This window comes from Balaenoptera physalus (assembly GCF_965194825.1).
Source record: "Balaenoptera physalus genome assembly, chromosome: 19".
NCBI lineage: Eukaryota > Metazoa > Chordata > Mammalia > Artiodactyla > Balaenopteridae > Balaenoptera > Balaenoptera physalus.
In genome coordinates this window covers 2,554,695-2,575,809 of record NC_138900.1, presented here as the reverse complement: position 1 = coordinate 2,575,809, position 21,115 = coordinate 2,554,695, and the positions used below count along the sequence as shown (strand labels likewise).

General features: G+C 57.4%; 2 protein-coding genes across 3 annotated transcripts in view; both read left to right on the top strand.

The window, feature by feature from the left end:
• The window catches only part of LOC309648221 (zinc finger and SCAN domain-containing protein 5B-like), a 163,310-nt gene that overhangs the window by 120,485 nt on the left and 21,710 nt on the right, over nucleotides 1–21,115 (top strand). The window lies entirely within an intron of this gene.
• Nucleotides 2,907–17,224, top strand: ZNF444 (zinc finger protein 444). Of its 2 annotated transcripts, none has more exons than XM_082436699.1 (4): nucleotides 2,907–3,043; nucleotides 9,837–10,170; nucleotides 14,660–14,744; nucleotides 16,190–17,224. In XM_082436699.1, exons 1-4 carry the CDS (start codon nucleotides 3,018–3,020, stop codon nucleotides 16,771–16,773), a joined length of 1,029 nt encoding a protein of 342 aa, XP_082292825.1. In that variant the 5' UTR covers nucleotides 2,907–3,017; the 3' UTR covers nucleotides 16,774–17,224. The 2 variants fall into 2 exon arrangements, with proteins under 2 accessions (XP_082292825.1, XP_082292826.1); XM_082436700.1 differs by lacking the exon at nucleotides 2,907–3,043 and adding an exon at nucleotides 3,096–3,215 and having other exon boundaries at nucleotides 16,190–17,223.

Sequence of the window (21,115 nt, the reverse complement as noted above, 5' to 3'; positions counted from 1 at the left end):
TTCACGCCTCATTGGTCAGAGGGTGTCACACACCTGAGCCTCAGCCAATCACTGGCAAGGAGAACGGGAGCGTCTGATTGGCTTAGGCCAATAAGCACTGCCCTTTATTGGGCCCTCATCATTCCCACAGGACTCTGTGTGCTAGGTCACTTCCAATTCGGATGAAGACACTGATGAACTGGTCCACCCAGGGTGTTGCATCTCCGCGGAGGGGTGCTGGGGGGCATTCTGAACCTTGACACACCCACTGTGTGATGCTGAAGCTCGGGATGGACCCGGATTCTGTTTGCCGTCTGCGCCTGTATCCTCTGAGCCTGCCCAGGAGCTGTCTTTATAATAAGTGCCCAGTACACAGGAATTGGACAAGTGATGAGTAGAGGATATTCTGTGGTGAAATAAGCTGTTTCGTTACATGGTGGCGGGCTGGGGGTGGGGTGGGGTCAACTTTGCATCCGGGTTGGGCTTGCCTTCATTAGTGACTCAATTATAGGTGAAGTGAAAAATAGCTAATGTTTATCGACTGACGCCTTACTCTCTGCCAGGCAGTGTCCTAAGTGCTTTGTATGTATTCACTCGTGAATCCCCACAGGAACCCTGTGGAGTGGTTACTATTCTAGTGTGTGCCTGAGGCGTGGATGCACGTGAGGCGCATAAAAATCCCCTGGAGGGCTTGTTAAAACAAAGTGCTGGCCTGCCCCCTGAGGTTCTGAGTTGGGGGCCGAGAATTTGCATTTCTTATTTATTTATTTAGGCTGTGCCCGGGTCTTAGTTGCAGCACGCGGGATCTTTAGTTGCAGCATGCGAACTCTTAGTTGCTGCATGCATGTGAGATCTAGTTCCCCTGACCGGGGATAGAACCCAGGCACCCTGCATTGGGAGCACAGAGCCTTATCCACTGGACCACCCGTGAAGTACCAGAATTTGCATTTCTAACGGGCTGCTAAGGGATGCTTTGCAGCTGTTTTGGGGACCAGAGTTTGAGAACCACTGTTAGAGGAACATCTGCTTGCCAAGCCCCTGCACTCCTCCTGCGGGGTGCCCTCTTGTAATTTGCACAAAGGCACCACATAAGCTAGAGGAATCCTGGGTCTGAAAGGGTCCGATTGAGTCAAGGGTTTAAGTTTTTTTGTTTTTGGCTGCACCGTTCGGCGTGCGGGATCTTAGTTCCCCGACCAGGGATCGAACCCATGTCTCCTACAGTGGAAGCTCGGAGTCTTAACCACTGGACCGCCAGGGAAGTCCAAGGGTTTAAGTTTTAAGAAGCGCCTTCTGAGGAATGGACACACAAAATGTGGTCTATCTATGCAATGGAATATTATTCAGCCTTAAAAAGGAAGGAAGTTGTGACACCTGCCATGATGACATGGGTGAACCTTGAGGACATTATGCTAAGTGAAATAAGCCAGTCACAAGAGACAAGTACTGTATGATTCCACTTACTTACATGATGTGTCTAGAATAGTCAAATTCATAGGGAGAAAGTAGAATGGTGGCTGCCAGGGGCTGGTGGCAGGGGGAATGGGGAGTCAGTGTGAACAGTTTCAGTTTTGCAAGATGAATCGCGTTTTGGAGATGGATGGTGGTGATGGTTGCACAACAATGTGAATGTACTGAATGCCGTGGAACTGTATTCTTTTTTTTTTGGCTGCACCGTGCCGCTTGTGGGATATTAGTTCTCCGACCAGGGATCAAACCCGTGGCCCTGCAGTGGAAGCGCAGTCTTAACCACTGGCCCGCCAGGGAAGTCCCCTGGATTCATTGTCTAAGAGGGTAGAAAACTGTGGGGAAAGCAAGTTTCCTTGCTGGGGGAGGGGCAAAACATTCTCCTCTGCCCACCTTAAGGTTTGAGATGTCCCTTAAAAAATCCAAGTGGAGACGTCAAGGGGTCAACCAGAAGTGAGTGGGAACAAAGATCAGTGTTTTCCTGGAGCAGAAAAGATGCCTGTGTGGCTGGAACACATTGGGCAAGAGGGGAGAAGTGGGCAGAGAGGTGGGCCAGGGTTGGTTAGACCACAGTGAGGAGGTTGGTTTTCACCCGGTCTCGGACAGGAGATTGTGACTCAGCCACTGACCGCTTGTGAAACCAGGGGAAAAGTGATTGTCCATCTAATGAATGATGGTTACGCGCCAGCCACTGTCACACCCTGTCTGCGCACCAGTCCGGACGGTGGAGGTGGGGGCGAGGGGAGTGTCCTTCTCACCCTTCCTGCACCGAGGAAACGAGGTGTGGACCAGACGTTGACTAGCCCTGGGTCCACGCGGCTCCTGGGTCGTCCTCCGGCCTGGAACCGTCTGTGCACAGAGCTCCAACTCATCTTCCCGTTGCTGAAATGGGGAGACTGAGGCCCTGTCCAACGGGGGCACGTCGAGGACTTTCAGGCAGTTCCCTCCCCGATTCAAACTAAGGGTAACTCCGGGGCGTCCGGGGTAAACTGAGGCCAGAAACCGCGTGTCGGGCTCACAGAAAAGAGCAGGGCGCCTGGGTCGGCCCCCGGACCACGCTCCCCTGAGGCCGGCAGCCGGCTTACGTTCGGATCGCGCATCAACCTCAGACATCATTGCTTCTGCCCAGGTTGGGGTGAGGTGAAACGCGACCCGTTGTCAAGGAGACGCACCCCGCAGGCCCTGATTGGCGTAGAACTCTGGCTCGGGCCGCCCGCTCCTAGGGTACAGGGGCCCCATTTCCTGAGGGCCAGGAGCCTCCAGCCTCCTCCGGTTTCCACGGCAACGCCGCCATGGCTCCTCCTCCCTTCGCCCACCGGCTCCCACCTTCGGCACGTCTGCGCATGCCCGGGGCCCGCCCGCGCGCGGGCCAATGGGAAGAATTACACGTGCATTCTGGGAAATGTAGTCCAAACCCTGACGCTCTGAGAGGCCATGTTTGCGAGGACCCATAGGCCGCTGGCAGCGCTTCGATGCATCTTGGGAAATGTAGTTCCTGCTCTGGCGGAGCCATACGGGGACGGGCGTGAGAGGGTCGCCACAGCGAGAGCCAATGGAAATCCGCGTTTGCCGCGATGCTTCGTGGGAGATGCAGTTCTGGGTGAAGCCGGCGGGGTAGTGGGGGGAAAGGACCACTGGGTTTCTGGGAGTGTTGGGGGGAGGGGGACGGATGAGTTTGGCGCAAAGCCTGCCGGGGCATGGAGTCCTGGTGAGCTCTGTGCGCATGTGCGAGGTGGCGAGGGGGCTTGGGGGGCCTCGCCCGGGAGAGTGAGGTGAGCGAGGGGGGCAAGGAGGGAGGGATTGGAGGGGGGATCGGTTGGACGAGCTTTGGGGAGAGGGGGGCTGGAGGCCGGAGGAGGGAGGAACGGGAGGGTTGGGGGAGGGAATGAAAAGGGGGCCCGAGAAGGGGGAGGGGAGCGTGAACGGGAGGGGGAGGGTCGGGAAGTGGGAGGGGGTTGTGGGTCCCGGAGGCGGAGAACGTGAGGGAGAGTTGGAAACTGAGGGGGGGGTAGTGGGGTAGGGTCGGGAAGTGGGGGGAGGGGGAGGGGACTCCAGCAGCGGGTGGGCTGGGCCCTGCCGAGGAGTCTGGGGGCGCCGGACGGACCGGGTCGGAGAGGTTTGCTGGAAGGGGCTCTGGGGGAGGGTCGTGGTCCAGACGTGGGTGGGGTGCAGGTGGTTCACGTCGTGCATGTCTTTACAAGTTGGATCTCACTTTTGTGGAGTTGTGAGATTCCCGAGGATGAGCTGAATTGTCCTCTTCCTTTTTTTCTTTCTTTCTTTCTTTCTTTTTTTCGGGTGCCCTCCCCCCCCCCCCACTAGCTTGTTGCAAGGGACTAATTTCGTGGGCGTGCAGTGCTTCAAGGCTGTGTTTGCTGTTGTTAGCGTGTGAGGCTGCCCTCCTCCCCGTCAGCCCCCCCTCCCTCTTTTATTTGCTATTTTAACCCCTACTCCTGCTCATACTTGGATTTAATGTGTGTGCTTCTGATCGAAGCTATATTCCTAGCACCTCACCAAGTAACCGTAACAGTAAAGGTTAATTCTGGTTGAAGGCTTGCTTAGCACAGCTGGGTGCTGTTCTCAGCATCTTTGTTTTCCTTACATCTTGAATTCTTACTGCTACTCTTGGGTAAGTATGACTTCTCTCCCCATTTTACAGCCCGGGAAGGGAGATTCAGTGTGTAAAAGGTTCTATACCTTATCCTGGGACGATTAGCTGGGAGATGGCAGGGCTGGGATTTGCTCCAGGGCCCTTTGCTCTGAGTAAATATTTGTTCAGTGGACCGGTGGTTCTCCACCAGGGACAACTGCGCCTGCCCCCCTCCCACCTCGAGGCACTCTCTGGAGACATTTTTGATTGTCACAGTTGGGGAGATACTGCTGGCACACTGTGGAAGGAGGCCAGAGATGCTGCTAAACACCGTAGGTTGCAGAGGATGGCTGCCACACGGAGTTGCCCAGCGCTAAATGTCACTAGTGAAGGGTGGGAAGCCCAGGGGTGGGCCAGCAGGTCTTCACTGAACGCTTACTCTGTGTGGGATGGGGGCCTCTTCTAATTCATGCTCCTAGCAACCCCTGTGGGGAAGGAGTTACTCTTAGATATGTACTACAGGTGGGGAATTTAAGTCCAGAGAGGGCCCAAGGTTACACCACCGGTAAATGGCTGAATTAAAAGCGGAAGCCAGGCAGGCAAGCTCCAGAAGCTGTGTCTCTTTATTTTTTCCATTTTTTTTTTTTTTGCGTTTTTTTAAAACTTACTGCAGTTTAGTTGATTTACAATGTTGTGTTAATTTCTGCTGTACAGCAAAGTGATTCAGTTATACACATATATACATTCTTTTTTATTCTGTTTTCCATTATGGTTTATCACAGGATATTAAATATAGTCCCTATGCGCTACAGGAGGACCTTGTTATTTATCCATCCTATATATAGTAGTGTGCAACTGCTAATCCCAAACTCCCACTCCATCCCTCCCCCACCCCCTTGGCAACCACCAGTCTGTTCTTCCAGAGCCCTGCCTCTTAACCATTAAGTTAATGCAGCAGGCGTGGGCTCTGGATTCGAATCCTGCCTCTCTGTCACTCTCTGCGTGTCCATTTCTCGCCTTCTTTACAGTGGGGCTCATCTCCCCAAGTCGCAGGGCTGTTGGGAGGGACGGGTGGGGCAGAGTAAGACACAGGCCTCGTGGCGGTCTCCTGAGGCCTCCAGGGTGCCCGGTGGGGCTGGATGATGCTACGGGGACACACAAAGGCGTGTTACAGTCGCTTTCATGGAGGCAGCACAGAGCACTGTGGCAGCCGCTGGAGCTACTGGCCCTCACTGAATAAGAGGAGTTGCTTTTCACAGCAGAGGGACCTTTTCTGTGTGTGGATGTATTTTGCTTTGTTTCTTCTTATTTTTTGTCAAGCTATAATTGACATATATTCGTTTCAAGTATACAACATAACGGTTTGATATTTGTATATATTGCAAAACGATAACCACAGTAAGTCTAGTTAATATCCATCGCCATACAGAGTTATAGAATTTTTTTTTCTCATGATGAGAACTTTTAAGAGTTGTTCTCTCAGCAACCTTCTTTTTTTTAAGATATATATTTTTTAATGCTTTTTAAAAAAAAATTATTTATTTTATTTATTTATTTTTGCCTGTGTTGGGTCTTCGTTGGCACGCGCGGGCTTTCTCTAGTTGCGGCGAGCGGGGGCTGATCGTCATTGAGGTGTGCGGGCTTCTCATTGCGGTGGCTTCTCTTGTTGCGGAGCACGGGCTCTAGGCACGTGGGCTTCATTAGTTGCGGCACGCGGGCTCAGTAGTTGTGGCTCACAGGCTTAGTTGCTCCGCGGCATGTGGGATCTTCCCGGGCCAGGGCTCGAACCCGTGTCGCTTGCGTTGGCAGGCGGATTCTTAACCACTGTGCCACCAGGGAAGCCCAACTTTCAAATACACAACAGAGTATTATTAACTATAGTGACCAAGCGGTACTTTACATCCCTAGGAATTAGTTCTTTTGTAACTGGGAGTTTGTAAGTTTTGATTCTTTTCACCCATTTTTGCCTACCAACACCCCCACCCCTGCTTCTGGGAACCACCAATCTGTTCAGTGTATCTATGAGTTTGCTTTATTTTTGTTTTTTTTGGATTGCACATGTAAGGGAAATTATACATTTGCCTTTCTCTATCCGATTTATTTCTCTTATCATAAAACCCTCGAGGTCCATCCATGTTTTCACAAATAGTAGGATTTCATTCTATTTTATGGCTGAATAATATTCCATTATATTTATTTATATATGTTTTTATATTTGTATATTCTACTTTATATATATATATATATACACACACACACACACACACATATACATATTTTGCATCTTCTCTGTCCATTTATCCATCAGCAACACTTAGGTTGCTTCCATGTCTTGGCTATTATTGTAAATAATGCTGTTATGAATGTCGGGGTGCATGTAGTTTTTCAAATTAGTATTTTTGTTTTCTTTGAATACATATCCAGAAGTAGAATTGCTGGATCAAACGGTAGTTCTATTATTTTTTTAAACCGATTTTTTAAAAATTAATTACTTTATTCTTTTTTTTTTTTTTTTTTTGGCTTGTGTCGGGTCTTCGTTGCTGCGCGCGGGCTGTCTCTAGTTGCTGCGAGCAGGGGCTACTCTCTGTTGCAGTGCACGGGCTTTTCTTGTTGCAGAGCACGGGCTCTAGGCGCACGGGCTCGGTAGTTGTGGCTCGTGGGCTCTAGAGTGCAGGCTCTGTAGTTGTGGCACACAGGCTTGGTTGCTCTGTGGCATGTGGGATCTTCCTGGACCAGGGATCGAACCCATGTCCCCTGCATTGGCAGGCGGATTCTTAACCACTGCGCCACCAGGGAAGTCCCCAGTAGTTCTATTTTTAATTTTTTGAGGAACCTCCATAGTGTTTTCCATAGTGGCTGCATGGAGTGACCTTATTTATTAGTCAGTATGTGCTTTATCAGGAGCAGCCCCTGAGCTCGGTGACCCTGGGATCCAGGGAAGAGTCCGTCTGGCCCTGCCTCAGGGGCTAACCTTGGACGGCTGGGAGCGTGGGTCCCTGTGGTCCTCCCTGAGGTCACAAGGCCCTTCAGCGTGATTCCCAGGGCCTCACTCACTCAGGTCAGACTCCACTCCTGTCCCAGAGGGATCTTTCTCACAACAGAGCAGGCTTCTCTGCCTCTTTTGAGACTCGGCTCTGGCCCAGGTCTTCTGGGAAGTCTTTTCCTGCCGCTGCTGGGCTAGTCAGTCCTTAAATGGAAGGACGGGTGGGTGGAGGTGATGCTGTGACCGGCTCCAGGGCCAGACAGACGCCAGTGTGAGTTCAGCCCCTGCCACTTATTAGCTGGGTGATTTTGAGCAAGGCCTTCACGTTCTCCATCTGCAAAATGGGGGCAATAATGCTAATCACACAGGACCGGTCATCCTATAAATTTTCTTTCAGTGCCAACCAGCATGCCGGGCTCTGTATATGTGGCCTCTTGCCCTTGCAACGCTTAAATTCTAGCAAGGGAAATCAGCGCCCAGATATGGTAAGACCAGATCTTATTAAACGCTGAGATGAAATTAATACCTTGACATGACAGTAACTGCAGGGGAGGGTGTGTAGGTGATTCAGGGAGGCTGTCCAAGGAGGGAAGGATGGCATCTAGGCCTCAGAGGTGAGAAGGAGCCAGCTGAGCAAAGATGGAGGTAGAGAATGGCAGTACAAAGGCCCTGAGGTCGGGCCAGCCTTGAGTCTGAGAAGATCATCAGTGTGTGGCAGACCGGCGTGGCTGTGCGCCAGTAAAACTTGACTTAAACAAACAGGCTGCAGGGACTTCCCCGATGGCCCAGTGGTTAGGACTCCGCCCTTCCAATGCAGGGGGTGCAGGTTCGATCCCTGGTCGGGGAACTAAGATCCCACATACCACACAGTGTGGGCAAAAACAAACAAACAAACAAGAAAACACAAAACAAAGCAAAACCCAGGCTGCAGGCCAGTGGCTCTTGCAGGTTTTAAACTGAGGACCCCTTTATACTTTAAAATTTTTTTGAAGATCCCCCCCCAAAGCACTTTTGCTTACAGGAATTACATTTATTGGTATGTGTCATGTTAGAAACTAAGGCTGAGAAAATTTCAAAATATTAATGCATTTAGAAATTGCAGTAATCAACTTTCCATATGTTAAGATAAATAACACTTTTTTTCCTTAATTTTTTTTATTGGCGTATAGTTGATTTACAATGTTGTGTTAGTTTCAGGTGTACGGCAAGGTGAGTCCATTATACATACACATGTAGCCACTCTTTTTCAGATTCTAGTCCCATATAGGTCATTACAGAGTATCGAATAGAGTTCCCTGTGCTATACAGTAGGTTCTTATTAGTTATCTATTCTATATATAGTAGTGTGTATATGTTAGTCCCAATTTCCCAATTTATCCCCCCCACCCAGCAAATGACACTTTTTATTTATTTTATTTTATTTATTTATTTTTTAAAAATAACACTTTTTAAATGAAAAATAACCATGTTTCCCCAAATGAAAAGCTGGAAACATGGCATCATTTTTCTGCACATCTCAGTGTCTGACTTGAACAGCTGGGTTCTCCCATCTGCCTCTGCTCTCAGCCTGTGGCCTCTGGAAGGCCCCAGCATACACTCAGGAGAGAATGGCAGCGAAAGCGGCTGGTAACCTGTGTTAGGAAAATAGTTCTGACCTAGAGGTGTCCCCGGAAGGATCTTGGGGATCCCGGGGGTCCCCAGGCCATTGGAGGACCACAGTTCCAGGCCGGGGTTTCGTAGGGGCTGGGTCCTTCTCTGCTGGGGGCCGTCCTGTGCACTGGAAGGTCCTTAGCGGCGTCCCCGGCCTCCAGCCACCAGATGCCAGCAGCACGGCTCCCCCACCCCCATCCAGCGAGACCTTTCTAGATGCCTCCCCGGGGTAACGTCACCCCCGGTCGAGAGCCACTGCTTTGCGTCACCCTCACGACTGAAGCCGCTGCACGTCTGTTTCCTCCTTCGGGAAGGGGAAGAGGAAGTGGAGGGCACACGGCTTCCTGGGGGCGCCGGGGCGCAGGTCTTACAAAAGGAGAACGGGGAGAACGGATAAGGGGAGCCTCTTGCAGTCTCTCGCGTTTCCCAGTACCCAGACGTGATTGGGGGCCCCTGAGCGTCGTGGCCTGCTGGGCGGCCGTGACACCACCACCGACCAGGCGGCTTCAGCAGCAGACGTTGATTCCTCGCAGTTCTGGAGGTTGGGCGTCCGGGACAGGTGCAGCCAGACTCAGTGTCTGGTGAGGGCCTCTTCCCGGCTTGCAGACGGCTGCTCCCTGCTGTGTCCTCACACTCAGGGGAGACACAGCTCCTCTTCCTACGAGGACATCAGCCCTGTACGAGCCCGGTCTGATGACCTCATTTAGTCTGCATTTCCTCCTAAAAGCCCCATCTCCAAATACACTTGGGGTTAGAGCTTCCACATATGAACCTGGCGGGGGGTACGGACGGACATAGTTCTGTCCACACTGGACAGTAAGGAAGAGACTGGGGGGGGCTTTGGAGCAAGCATCCTAGGGTGTCTGCTTCAGGGACGTGGGTTGGGACGTAACCAGGCATCGATGGTGGTGATGACGACTCACATTTTCCGGAGCATGTGCTACGTGCTGGGATCCGTTCTAAGTTCTCTGTGCGCGGGGAGGCTGCGGAGGGAGGGTGAGGGCAGGGAGGCCACACGAGGCCGGCGAGCGCGGCGCCGCCGCCGCTCCTGGGTGGGCGTCTGCGGCGCTCACGCACGGAGCGTGGTGTCCGACCCCGTGCCCACGGCGGAGGCGGGGGCTTCCAGGGGATGGACGGAGTTGGGCTCTCACCGCTGCCCTTCCCCCTCGACAGGCGCTGCCGTCCCGCCGGCCCCATGGAGGCCCCGGCCACCCAGCCTGTGAAGCAGGAGTGCCGGGCCGCTGAGGGCCTGACCCTGGACTCGCCGTGGCACCGCTTCCGCCACTTCCACCTGGGCGACGCCTCGGGCCCCCACGAGGCGCTGGGCCTGCTGCGCGCCTTGTGCCGGGACTGGCTGCAGCCCGAGGTGCACACCAAGGAGCAGATGCTGGAGCTGCTGGTGCTGGAGCAGTTCCTGAGCGCCCTGCCCGCCAACCTCCAGGCCTGGGTGTGCAGCCGGCGGCCCCAGAGCGGGGAGGAGGCCGCGGCCCTGCTGGAGGAGTTCTGGGTGAGCGGGGGCGGCTGGCGGGAGGGGCCTGTGCCGCCGCGTCCCCCCGCCCCGGGCCTCCCGTCTGCCCTCCCCAGGGTCGGGGGTCCTCAGCTCCACACGGAGGCAAACACTAGAGGCTCCATGGCACCCTGAGGTCCAGGGTGTGGTCGAGTCGGGGCGGGGGAGTCAGGCCAGTGAGGGCGTTTAGAGGGACTGTACGCAAGCCCGCCCTCCTGATGCTCAGTGCAAGTTCGGGGTCCCCGGGACCACTCCCAGGTCTGACAGCTCAGTGGAAGGACTCAGCGTCCTGCGCACGGCTGTAGCTGGTCACAGCGGAAGGACACAGATTAAATCAGCCGAGGAGGGGGCAGCAGGGCAGGGTCCAGGAGGGTTCCTCCCAGGGGATTCGTCAGTGGTGCCAACTCTTGGCGACAACGTGTGCAAGACACAGGGAGCGTCGCCAGCCAGGGTGCTCCCCGCGCCTGGAGGTGTTGGGGCTCCAGCCCCCGCCAAAGGCTGAGCGGGTACAGTGTGGCCCAGAGCCTCCACGCGAGTGACGTTGTTGGAGTGTCCAGCACAGCCCAAGGCCCCTGGCAGGCAGGACGTGCTGAGTGAGGGCTCAGCGGTCCCCTCCCAGCAGGTGAGGGCAAGGGCCAGACCTCTCTCTGGGTAAGGTCAGCCCTTGGCTACACCCCAGGGGTCAGCGGACTGCAGCCTGAGGGCCAGATCTGCCAGCCTCTGGGGCTGTGGTGTGACACAGCCTCACGGGGGCACGGCCTCGCCGTCCACTCGTGTGTCGCCTGTGGCCTCTTTCTCCCCAGGGCAGAGCTGAGCGGTCGCGACAGGGACCAGAGGGCCCGCAGAGCCGAAAACCTTTGCCCTCTGGCCCCTTCAGGGAAAAACCTGGGCACTGGCAGGTACCAGGTGATTCGCGTGTACAGAGTTCGGGGGTCCCAGGACCACCCCCGGGTTCAGCCGTTCATGGGAAGTACTCAGAGCTTGAGGAAAGCTGCTGTTCATCACAGTGAAAGGACACAGATTAAAGTCGGCCGAGGGAGCAGGCGGATGGGGCAGGGAGACCCTCACGGAGCTTCCTCGCCCCAGGTCACGTGGACAGCATGCGTATTGCCAACCAGGGGGGCTCCCCAGTCTCTGTAGACATGGCCTCCCAATCGGGGAGGCTGACCTTAATCTCAGGTCCGTCTGGGGGTCAAGCCGATACAGCAGGGCCAGACCTCCCCCAGATCGCACTATCAGCATGGCCTGCGTGTCCCCATGCGGTCCTGAGGGGTGGTCACTGGAGGCTATCATCCTCTCCATTTCAGAGATGAAGGTATGAGGCTCAGAGAAGTCGAGTGACTTGCCTAAGGTCACACAGCCAGTTAGGGAGGAGTGAGAGGGACAGAACCCATGTGCTGTGGCCCAGGATCCCTGCCTCTGTCCCCCGCTTGGTGCCAACACCTGGCCCAGCATCTTCCTGGGGATGGGGCTCAGCCTTGGCACAGTCCAGCATCCTGTGCCTGTGACCCGGGACCAGAGAGCCTGCAGGCCACCTGCAGGGCCCCCCCGCCCCGAGCAGTATAACGTTCCCAGGCTTGTGTGCCTGGGAATCGCAGGGTGGCCGGGCAGTGCAGCTTCCCAGGCTCCACTCCGGGGCGAGCCGGCCCGCGTCCTGCTCCCACCCTGCCTGCACACCGGCAGGTGTCACCTGGGGTTACCGGGCCCCCCTGAGGCCAGGGAGCTGGGAGCTCGGCGTCCACCAGTCTGAGCGGGGGCTCCAGGTGACACCATGTGCTGCCCACCTCCCCCCACAACTGACCCCCGCGTGGGAAGTAACTCGCTCTGGCCCCCCAAGCAGGTCTGTGGCTGGAGGCGCCCGGGACCCAGGTGGCCCCGTGCCAGCCCCGCCCCACACCTCGTCACGCCCTCGTCTTGACCCTCTTCCTCGAGGAAGATGTTGAGCCATTGGAGCAAAGGCAGATGGCTGGACACCTCCATCCCTCCGTCCGTGCATTTGCTCAGTGTCCACTGCAGGCTGCGGTGAGAGGCTCCGGGGGTCGGGACCCTCTGAGGTGGTGGGCATGTAAAATGGTGCAGCCGCAGTGGAGAGCAGTCTGGCAGTTCCTCGGGTTGAACGTGGAGCGGCCACGTGGGCCAGCAGCCCCACTCCTGCGTGTGAACCCAGCGAAGTGAAAACACATCCACACGTACCTCGCATGCGATACAACCTGAGTGGTAGCAAGTCGGCGTCCCTCGTAACAGCCAAAAAGTGAGAACAACCCTCACATCCACCGTCTGGTGAGTGGATCAACAGAACGCGGCCTGTCCACGCAGCAGGACACCACTCAGCCATAGAAGAGTGAGGCCCTGACGCGCTACACCGTGGGCGAACATCAAAAACACGAGGAAAACACGAAAGAAGCCGGTCACAAGGACTTTCGTTGCATGATTCCGTTGCCGTGAGATTCACAGAAGAGGCAGGTCCATAGAGGTGGGGAGCAGATTAGTGGTTCCCAGAGGCTGGCGGGGAGGAAGTGGGGAGTGACTGCTGATAGGGACGGGGTACGGGGGCTGGGGGTGATGAAAATATTCCCAAATCCATTGTGGTAATGGTTGCACAACAGAACGTACCAAAAACCGTGGAATTGCAATTTAAATGGGTAAATTCTCTGGCATATGAGTCATGTCGCGATAAAGCTGCTATTTATAAAAAGATTGGCGCCAGGGTCAGCACAGAAGTGGGACAGGCCAGTCCCTGCCCTCCTGGAGCGTGCGAGCCCAGGCAGCTCCACTGGGAGGTCGACCAGGCCTTTTGCGGGGAAAATAACTCCATACCAACTCTTCCCGGCATCTGAAGAGGAAGGAACATTCCAGCTCATTCTACAGGGCCAGCGTTTTCCTGGTACCAAAACCAAGGAAAGACAACTGTAGGCCTTCCTCCTTAATCTCAGTGATGTTGAGTGAAAGAAACTAGACCCTCCCCCCCGCCCCTAAGAAGTACCGATTTACTGTATGGCTCTATGAACATAAAGTCCTAGGAGACAGACCACTGTATTGTGCCGGGAAGCACATCAGTGGTTGCCCTGCTGGAGGGAAGCGGGGAGGTTACGGATGTGCACGGGGAAGCTTGCGGGGCCACGTGTGTGTTCTGGGGCTTTATGAGCACATATGCACGTGGAACTCCTCGGGTCGTGTGCCGTGAGCCATGTGCATTCACTGTACGTGTGTCACGCTTCGATGAAGCTGCTGGGAGTGCAGTGTGGAGGGTACCAGGATGGGGGCGCCCTTGAACCTGCGGGAGGTGACAGAGCTGGTGCTTGGACAGGGCCTGCAGGGTGTGTAGGAGGGCAGGCTGGGCACAGGGGTGGGAACGGGGCTCCAGGCAGAGGGAAGAGCGCGTGCAGAAGCGTGGGGCTCTGAGCGCCTGGCACGCCCAGGACACCATCGGCCGTTTGCTGTTGCCTGGGCTTGGAGGTGCAGGCGGGGCCCCGGGGAGAGGTGGGGGCTGAGCGCGTGGCAGCGACCAGGCCACAGCAGACGTGAGTGACGGGGCAGCACCTGCGTTGCTGTAACGCCCTGAGCCACACTAGTCTGCTGAAGTAGCAAGGTGACCGTGCGGGTTCTCCCGCCACCACCAGACAAGGTGGGCACTTAGGGATCCCTAAAGATGAGCTTTCATAAAAGGCCCTGGAAGCTTCCTGCCATCTGCTCGCCAGCTGGTAGAATTGTCGGCATCGCTGGTCTTCAGCCTAACAGCTGCTTGGGTCCAAAAGCGTTGAAACAAGTGAAATGTGAGAAGGTGGGTTGGGTGCCTGTAACCCCTGACAGCTCTTCCTCATCAGCACCAGGAGAATTCTGGTCTTTCCTGGAGGCATGGGCTCGAGGAATAATGAGAAAGAGTGTAAAGGAACCAGAAGTAGTGTGAAGCTTCTTTTTAAACCACTGGTCTTCTGGCTGGTGCCATGCTGCTCGGAGCTGCCCACCGGTTGAGCTGGGAAAAGTTCCGTTCTCATTTTTTGCTGAGTTAAAAGTAGCTTCTCTGTTTTCCTTCTGCATTTTGTCGAGGAGTTTGCAAAAGGCATTAAAAAGCTAAAATTCAAAGCAGGTGCATCACTTATCTGCTGTGTAACAAATCGCCTCAAACGTAGTGGCTCAGAACAGTAAACATTTATCGTCTCAGGCAGCTTCCGTGGGTCAGGAGTTGGGGGCAGTGCTGGCTCAAGGTCTCTCACGAGGTTGCAGTTAAGACCCGGCTGGGGCTGTCGTCACCTGGAGGCCGGCCCAGGGCTGGAGGATCTGATTCTGAGGCGGCTCGCTCACGCGGTGGTCAGCTGGAGGCCTCCGTCCTCGCCACGTGGGCCTCTCCGTGGGCCTCTCCGTGGGGTGGCCGAGCACCTTCCAGCTTGGCAGCCGGCTTCCCCCAGAGCGAGCGGTAGGACTGAGAGGGAGAGAAGTAGAGGCTGTGGCTCAGGTTGCTCACTTGGGGTTGTGGTATCTCTGGTTTCAGGGACCAGCAATGGGGGCACCTCGGGATGCGGCGGAAGGCTCCAGGGTCGGCGTGAGAAAGGAAGACGGTGGGGTGACGCCCTCAGGTGAGCAGCTCACCCCTTCCCCACAGCGCTCCCAGCCCTGGGGGACCCTCTCCTGTCCGTCCTTTATTTGTCCAGTGAACATCGCTGCTGTGAGCCAGGCCCCGTGCTGGCACCAGGGCGGCAGCTGAATCAGACACGCCCTGCCCTGGAGGGCACGGCGAGTGGGGGGGTCAGACAGGACAGTGAGCGCCAGTGATGCGCCAGGCGTGGTCCCGCCAGCTCGCCAAAATCCCGCGCCCGCCCTTGAGATACCCGGCGTCATCTGCTACCTTTTGTAGCTGCAGGAACCCAGGCACAGAGAAGTGAAATAACTCACCCAGGTTCGGGTGCCGGCCAAGCCAGGGTTGCACCCCGGCAGCCTGACCCCAGAGCCTTTGAGCCCCGGTTCTTCGCGGGGCGAGACCTGCTGCCGTCATGCTCCTCCCGACCCAGGCGCTGTGCAGGACTCTCTTCGCATTGGCCAGCCTGGCGCCGATGCCCGGGCCGGGAGCTGGGGAAGGTGCTGGCTCCACCCCGACCACAGGCATTAGGGTGAGGAAGGGGAATCAGATTGAATCTCGTAAAAGCGGGGAATAGAGCTGGGAGGCAAAACCCGAGGATGGCCACGAGAGGCAGAAAGGTGACTGGTAGCCGGCGTGGACTCAGGCACCTGGAGACCCATGGGGGAGGGTGGCGCTCACCTTGTGCCAGGGCTGTGGCTGGAGGGGACGGAGGAGCTGGGGATCGTCTCTGAGGCCACGTGTAGAGGTGGCAGGATGGGGGCCCTTCTGATGACACCAGGACCTGTAGAGCCCGGGTCGCGGGGGGCGGGGGGGGTGCCTATGGACCTCCAGAGGAGGGTGGGTCGGAGAGGGAGCAGCTCTGGGACGGTGACTGGGGACCCGAGGCAGTGCCCTCGTGTCCCTCAACGGGGACCACAGTGGGGGTGGAATGAGACGGCACACCAACGTGCTCGGCACCGTGCCCGGCACAGAGGGAGAGACTGACAGGTTTTTATCACACCCGTCCTAGTGTGACACTTAAAGGTTGCTTACCTCCTTGGAATTCCATGGAGCAGTTTGGAAACCTGAGGAAAGGAAATGTGTGGTTCATCCACCCACCCGTGCACCCACGCGTCCATCCATCACCCAATCCATCCACTCCAACATCCGTCTACACACTCTCATTTATCACTTACCTACCTATCGATTTCCTCCTCCCGTCCATCCACCCATCCATTCGTTGATTGGGCACTTACTCTGCACCAGGCCCTGTGCAGTACGGGGACCCAGGGGTGAATCAGAAGCTGGCGGACAACGCTCTTCCCTCCCGGAGGGCTCCCTGGCGTTAAGCGTTCCCCGCCTGCCGCGGGACCACCCCTCTAGCCAGGACACGGGCCGCCCTCGCGGCCTGCCCTTGCCTGGCTGTGCCCTGCGCCCGCCCTGACTCTGCGCCTTTGCCTGCAGGAGACGCAGCCCCCAGGGCTGAGGAACTGGCGACGGGGGACGCCCAGGCCGCGCGCCCTTACAAGCAGGAGCCGGGCAGCCCCCAGCCAGCGCCACCGCCCCCACCGGCGCCCAGCCTGCCCGCCTTCCTGGCGGCCCCGGGCTCCGCGTCCTGCCCCGAGTGCGGCAAGGCCTCGCTGAAGCCGGCGCACCTGCTGCGCCATCGGCAGAGCCACTCGGGCGAGAAGCCGCACGCCTGCCCCGAGTGCGGCAAGGCCTTCCGGCGCAAGGAGCACCTGCGGCGCCACCGCGGCACGCACCCCGGCGGCCCGGGTCCGGCCCTGCGCCCGCTGCCTGCGCGCGAGAAGCCACACGCCTGCTGCGAGTGCGGCAAGACCTTCTACTGGCGCGAGCACCTGGTGCGCCACCGCAAGACGCACTCGGGCGCGCGGCCGTTCGCTTGCTGGGAGTGCGGCAAGGGCTTCGGGCGCCGCGAGCACGTGCTGCGCCACCAGCGCATCCACGGCCGCGCGGCGGGCGCGAGTGGGGCGGCGGCGCCGGGCCCCGAAGGCGGGGGTCCCTTCCCGCCCTGGCCGCTGGGGTAGCCCCCGCCCCGCCGTGCAACCCCTCCCGTCCCTCACCGGCTCCTCGGCCCCGTCTCTCTCCTCCAGCGGCCCCTCCTTTGTCCGAACCTCCTGGTGCTCTAGAGCTCTCTGTTCCTTCCCAAGTCTCACTTTAGGTCCCAAACCTCACTTTCCTTTTCGGATCTCACGCCGTCCTCGTCCTCGCAGTCTCTCCCGCCTGTAGAGGGAGACTCCGCAGTCCTTCCCTTTCCCGGGTGGGGGGCAGGGCTGGCCAGGGGCCCAGAAGTGGAGCGCAGGGCTGGAGCAGCAGGCGGGGCCCCTGGTCTAGAGGAGGCCGGAGGAAGGGGACTGGGTCTCGTCCCCCGGAGACACCCCCCAGGACGGAGTGGGGGACGGCTCCGACAGGACACGCCCCCAGGAGACATACCACCCCCGGAGACACCCCCCAGGACGGAGTCGGGGCCGGCTCCGACAGGACACCCCTCCCAGGAGACACCCCTCCCAGGAGACACCCCCCCCGGAGACACCCCCCAGGACGGAGTCGGGGACGGCTCCGACAGGACAACCCCCCAGGAGACACCCCCCAGGACGGAGTCGGGGACGGCTCCGACAGGACAGACCTGGGTTCTGGCAGTGGGCTCCCTGGCCTGGCTTGTCTCTCCGCGAGCCAGAAGGCATGGGATGGACAGAGATGCCTGCCCGTGGGAAGCGCGTCAGAGACGACAGTTCACCAGCATCTGGAGAGTAATAAAGCCACTGATAAGTTGTGCAGACCCCGAGTGCCCTGCGTTCTGTCCTGGGGGCCGCCCTCCCCAAGCTGCCCAGGATGGGAGGGGCATTGTGGGCCCCACCTCAGACCCTCCCAGCTGGCAGGGCCCTGGGAGCCTGGGCCCAGGGGGCTGGTTCCTTGTCCTTGAGCCTAGAGTTGAGATGAACCCCGTGAGAGGTGACAGAAGTTCTCGCGGGGGTCGGCGCTGTGGGGGAAATGCGGGCACACGCCACCTTATGGAGCCCACTCACCGCCCCAGGAGGAGCGCTCCCTGCTTCCACCTCGCACAGGCCGGGCTCAGCCCAGCTCCCGACGGCTTGGGTTGGAGTCTTGGCCTTAACAGCTTCCAGGCTCCATGATCTCAGGTCACCTCCTCCTCTGAGCCTTGGTGTTCACATCTGTAAATAACAATGGCACGCACATCCCTTCCTAAGGGCAGGTCACCCCCTTTCATTGGGGGACCCTCAAATATCAGTGTCAGTAGGTCTCTCTGGTGGCCCGTTTTCCAAAGAGGAAACCATCCGGTCTCCTGCTGGGAGTGGTCACAGGACCCTGGTGGCCGCCAACCTGGGAGCCCCGGGGGAGGAGGTGGGGGCCTGGGGCAGGCTCACTGTGGGGGGCAGCCCTTGGCCAGCCCCCTCCTCAGGGTCCTCAATGCAGCTTGGGGTCCAGACCCTGGTCCCTCCTCTCGGGGGAGGAAAGGCAGCTGCCTTGTTTGGGTGTCCTGGAAGGAGAGCTCTGGCCTGACCACGCCCCCTGCTGACGTCCACCCGCCCTCCCGGTTCTGTGTTGCCCTGGGCTCCTGTGTGTCCAGCGCCCGAGCCTGGCTGGGCTTCTGCCGGCCAAATCGTCCATGGTCACTGCCATAGGCTTTGCTCTGCCAGCTCCTGGTCCAGTAAAACCCAGGCCACCGGTCATACCTGGGTGGCTGCAGGGGAGTCTGGGAAAGCAAGTAGCTGGACTGTCCGGCATTTACACCCAGAGCCGGGCCCCACCTTCCGAGACCCGTAACAGCTGGAGGAGATTCAGGTGCCAGGTGGTCTGCAGGTAACTGCCAGGGTGCCTTGGGCAAACCCTCAGACCTCAGCACCCACCTTGTGAAATGGGGCTAATAACACAGGCCAGACTCAGCCCAGCACCCAACGGCTTGGGTTGGAGTCTTGGCCTTAACAGCTCCCAGGCTCCGTGATCTCTGGCCCCTGAGAAGGGGCCCATTCTGGAAACGAAATGAGGGAATGACTGCAAACGCTTGCACTGCCGGGCCATTAGAAGCAGTGAGCACCGAGGGCACCTTTAGTGGCAGGGCTCTCCTTCCACTAGAGGTCCATGTTGCCACGTCTATAGCAGAGGAAGCCGGCTTCAAGAGGCCACGTCATCTGCCACAGGACCTCACAAGGGGGGAGAGTGGAGGTGTCAGGCCGCGGCGCTGGGGGCCGAAGACTGGGTCTGACAATAGCGTGCCATGTGCCAGCCCCTCTTTCAAGCACTTAAAGCCATCAGGTCTTTTAATCGTCATAACCCAAGGAGGCAAGCACTGTGGTTACCCCCATCACGCAGATGAGGAGCCCAAGGTATCGAAAGGGTGCGTGGTTGGGCCGCGGTCACGGATCTGAGAAGGGTGTCTGGCCCCGGCATCCTGATGCCTGCTCGTCACCCAGCAATAATACTTAGTCCAGCTCCTACCGTCGCTCAGGGGCCCCAGCGTCTGCCGCCAGCACAACCATGGCTTGGGCTTGTTAAGCCTCCATCCCTGACCTCCTTCTGGGGACCTCCCACCCCAACACACTGCATCCCCCAGTGTGGACGGTCCCTCGAGATGTCCCATCCCCTCCACCTTTGTGTCACTGGGGATCACAGTGCTGGATGAGCCTCGGGCATGGTAGGGGTTGGAGGGGGAGAAAACACCCTGTATTAGAGACAGCTGGGAAGATGAAGCGCTCTGACAGCCAGAGCTTCGCCTGTTTCCACGCAGGCACCCACCCCCGCCCCCTGTCTGCCTGCTGGGGAGCGCTGGTCCCACCTTGGCTCCCACACCTGGTGATGGGCCGTGCCTTCCTCCAAGGCTCGCACAGTGGCCGGGGTCGGGGTGGGAAGGAGAGGCTGGGAGGCTGAAATGGAACAGAAAGACCCTCTGCACGGCGGGAGGAAGCATGTGCCCTGCTGCTGGGGGTGCAGGCGGGCGCAGGCAGAACCAGCTGGCAGGACTCCAGATTCTGTAGCGTGTCGGCATCATCCGTGGTGGACTCACGCCCTGGCCCCCAGCCCACCCCGATAAACTCCCGTGCTCGCCCACCCCGACAAACTCCCGTGCTCCGCCGCACACAGGAGCACTTGTGTAGTAGCCCTGTGCCTTGCGAGGCTGTTCGGACGTCCACCCTGGGAGCGGGGGAGGAGGAGGTGCACGCACACTGTTCAGGAAAAGTTGTCCAAAACCCAGAAACAGGGTGAGAATTCAGCTGTGCAGCCTTATAAAATCATGCTAGAGTGTTAAAACAAAAACAAAAACAACCCGAGTTTCCTGTAACTCCTTGCAAATGAAACTGTGTCGGGCTAACAGTTTGGAGAGGGGTTGGTTCACCACTCCTGCCAAGTCAGAGGTTAAGCCGAACACAGCTAGGTGGCTGTGGGGACCAGGTTTATTCCGTCTGGCAGATGGAGCAGCCAGGTGTGGAGGTTGACCGTCTGGTGCGGCATGAACCAGTTTTAAGCAGCAGCCCTGCTTCGGCATCGCACCCCACCAACCGCACAGCCCCAGTTCATCCAGCCCTAATCCAGCAAGCTCTGCATCCTGCTGGTCTGTCGTAAAGAAGCCCAATAAATCATCAACCCAGCACTGGTATCTATTTGTATGAGATTTTTTTTTTAAATCAATAATTATGACTTTACTGAATACTACCCGAAGCTGGAGGCAAGGAACTAGAAGTATCGCAGAAGCATGACCTCTCTTCGAAACATTCCGGGCGGTGACAGCAGGGAGAATGAAAGAAAGAAAGAAAATCAGATCTATAGCACCGCCCCCACCCCACTCACAAAATGACACAACAGATTTTAAGAGGGTCCATAAACGTAGGAAAAAATCCAAGATACAATTGGTTCCCCGGGTCATCAGTGAGGAGATGGAGGTCCACAGACCCGCAGAGAATCTACCACAATCCCACAGTTGGCCAGTGAGATGCAGGGATGCCTCCTCACTGCCCCTCTCTTGAGTCAGGGCAACGACTGAAGCGTGACTCCCCAAATCCCTTCTTTTTGGGGCGTGAAGTGGTGAAAACAGGAGTGGGGAAGTGGGGGGTGTTGGGACGACACTGACCTCTGGGTTATTTACGGGCAGGAGAGGGAGAGGGGTCTTAATCCTAATCCAGATCCCCAACCCCAACAATAACACACCCATGTCCTTTAGAGGGTTAATTGTAATCCCTTGATTTTGGTCCAAGATGAGGAGGAACTGATTGAGGGAGATGCAGGGATATTCAGCACAATGGACAGAGGTGCTTGCTCGAAGCTGAGCCACGGGAAAGAAGGATGCCAGTCTCCTGACGCCCAGGAAATCTCTCTTTACCTCCTTTCTCAGGCAGGAAAGAGAAATAAAGCTTT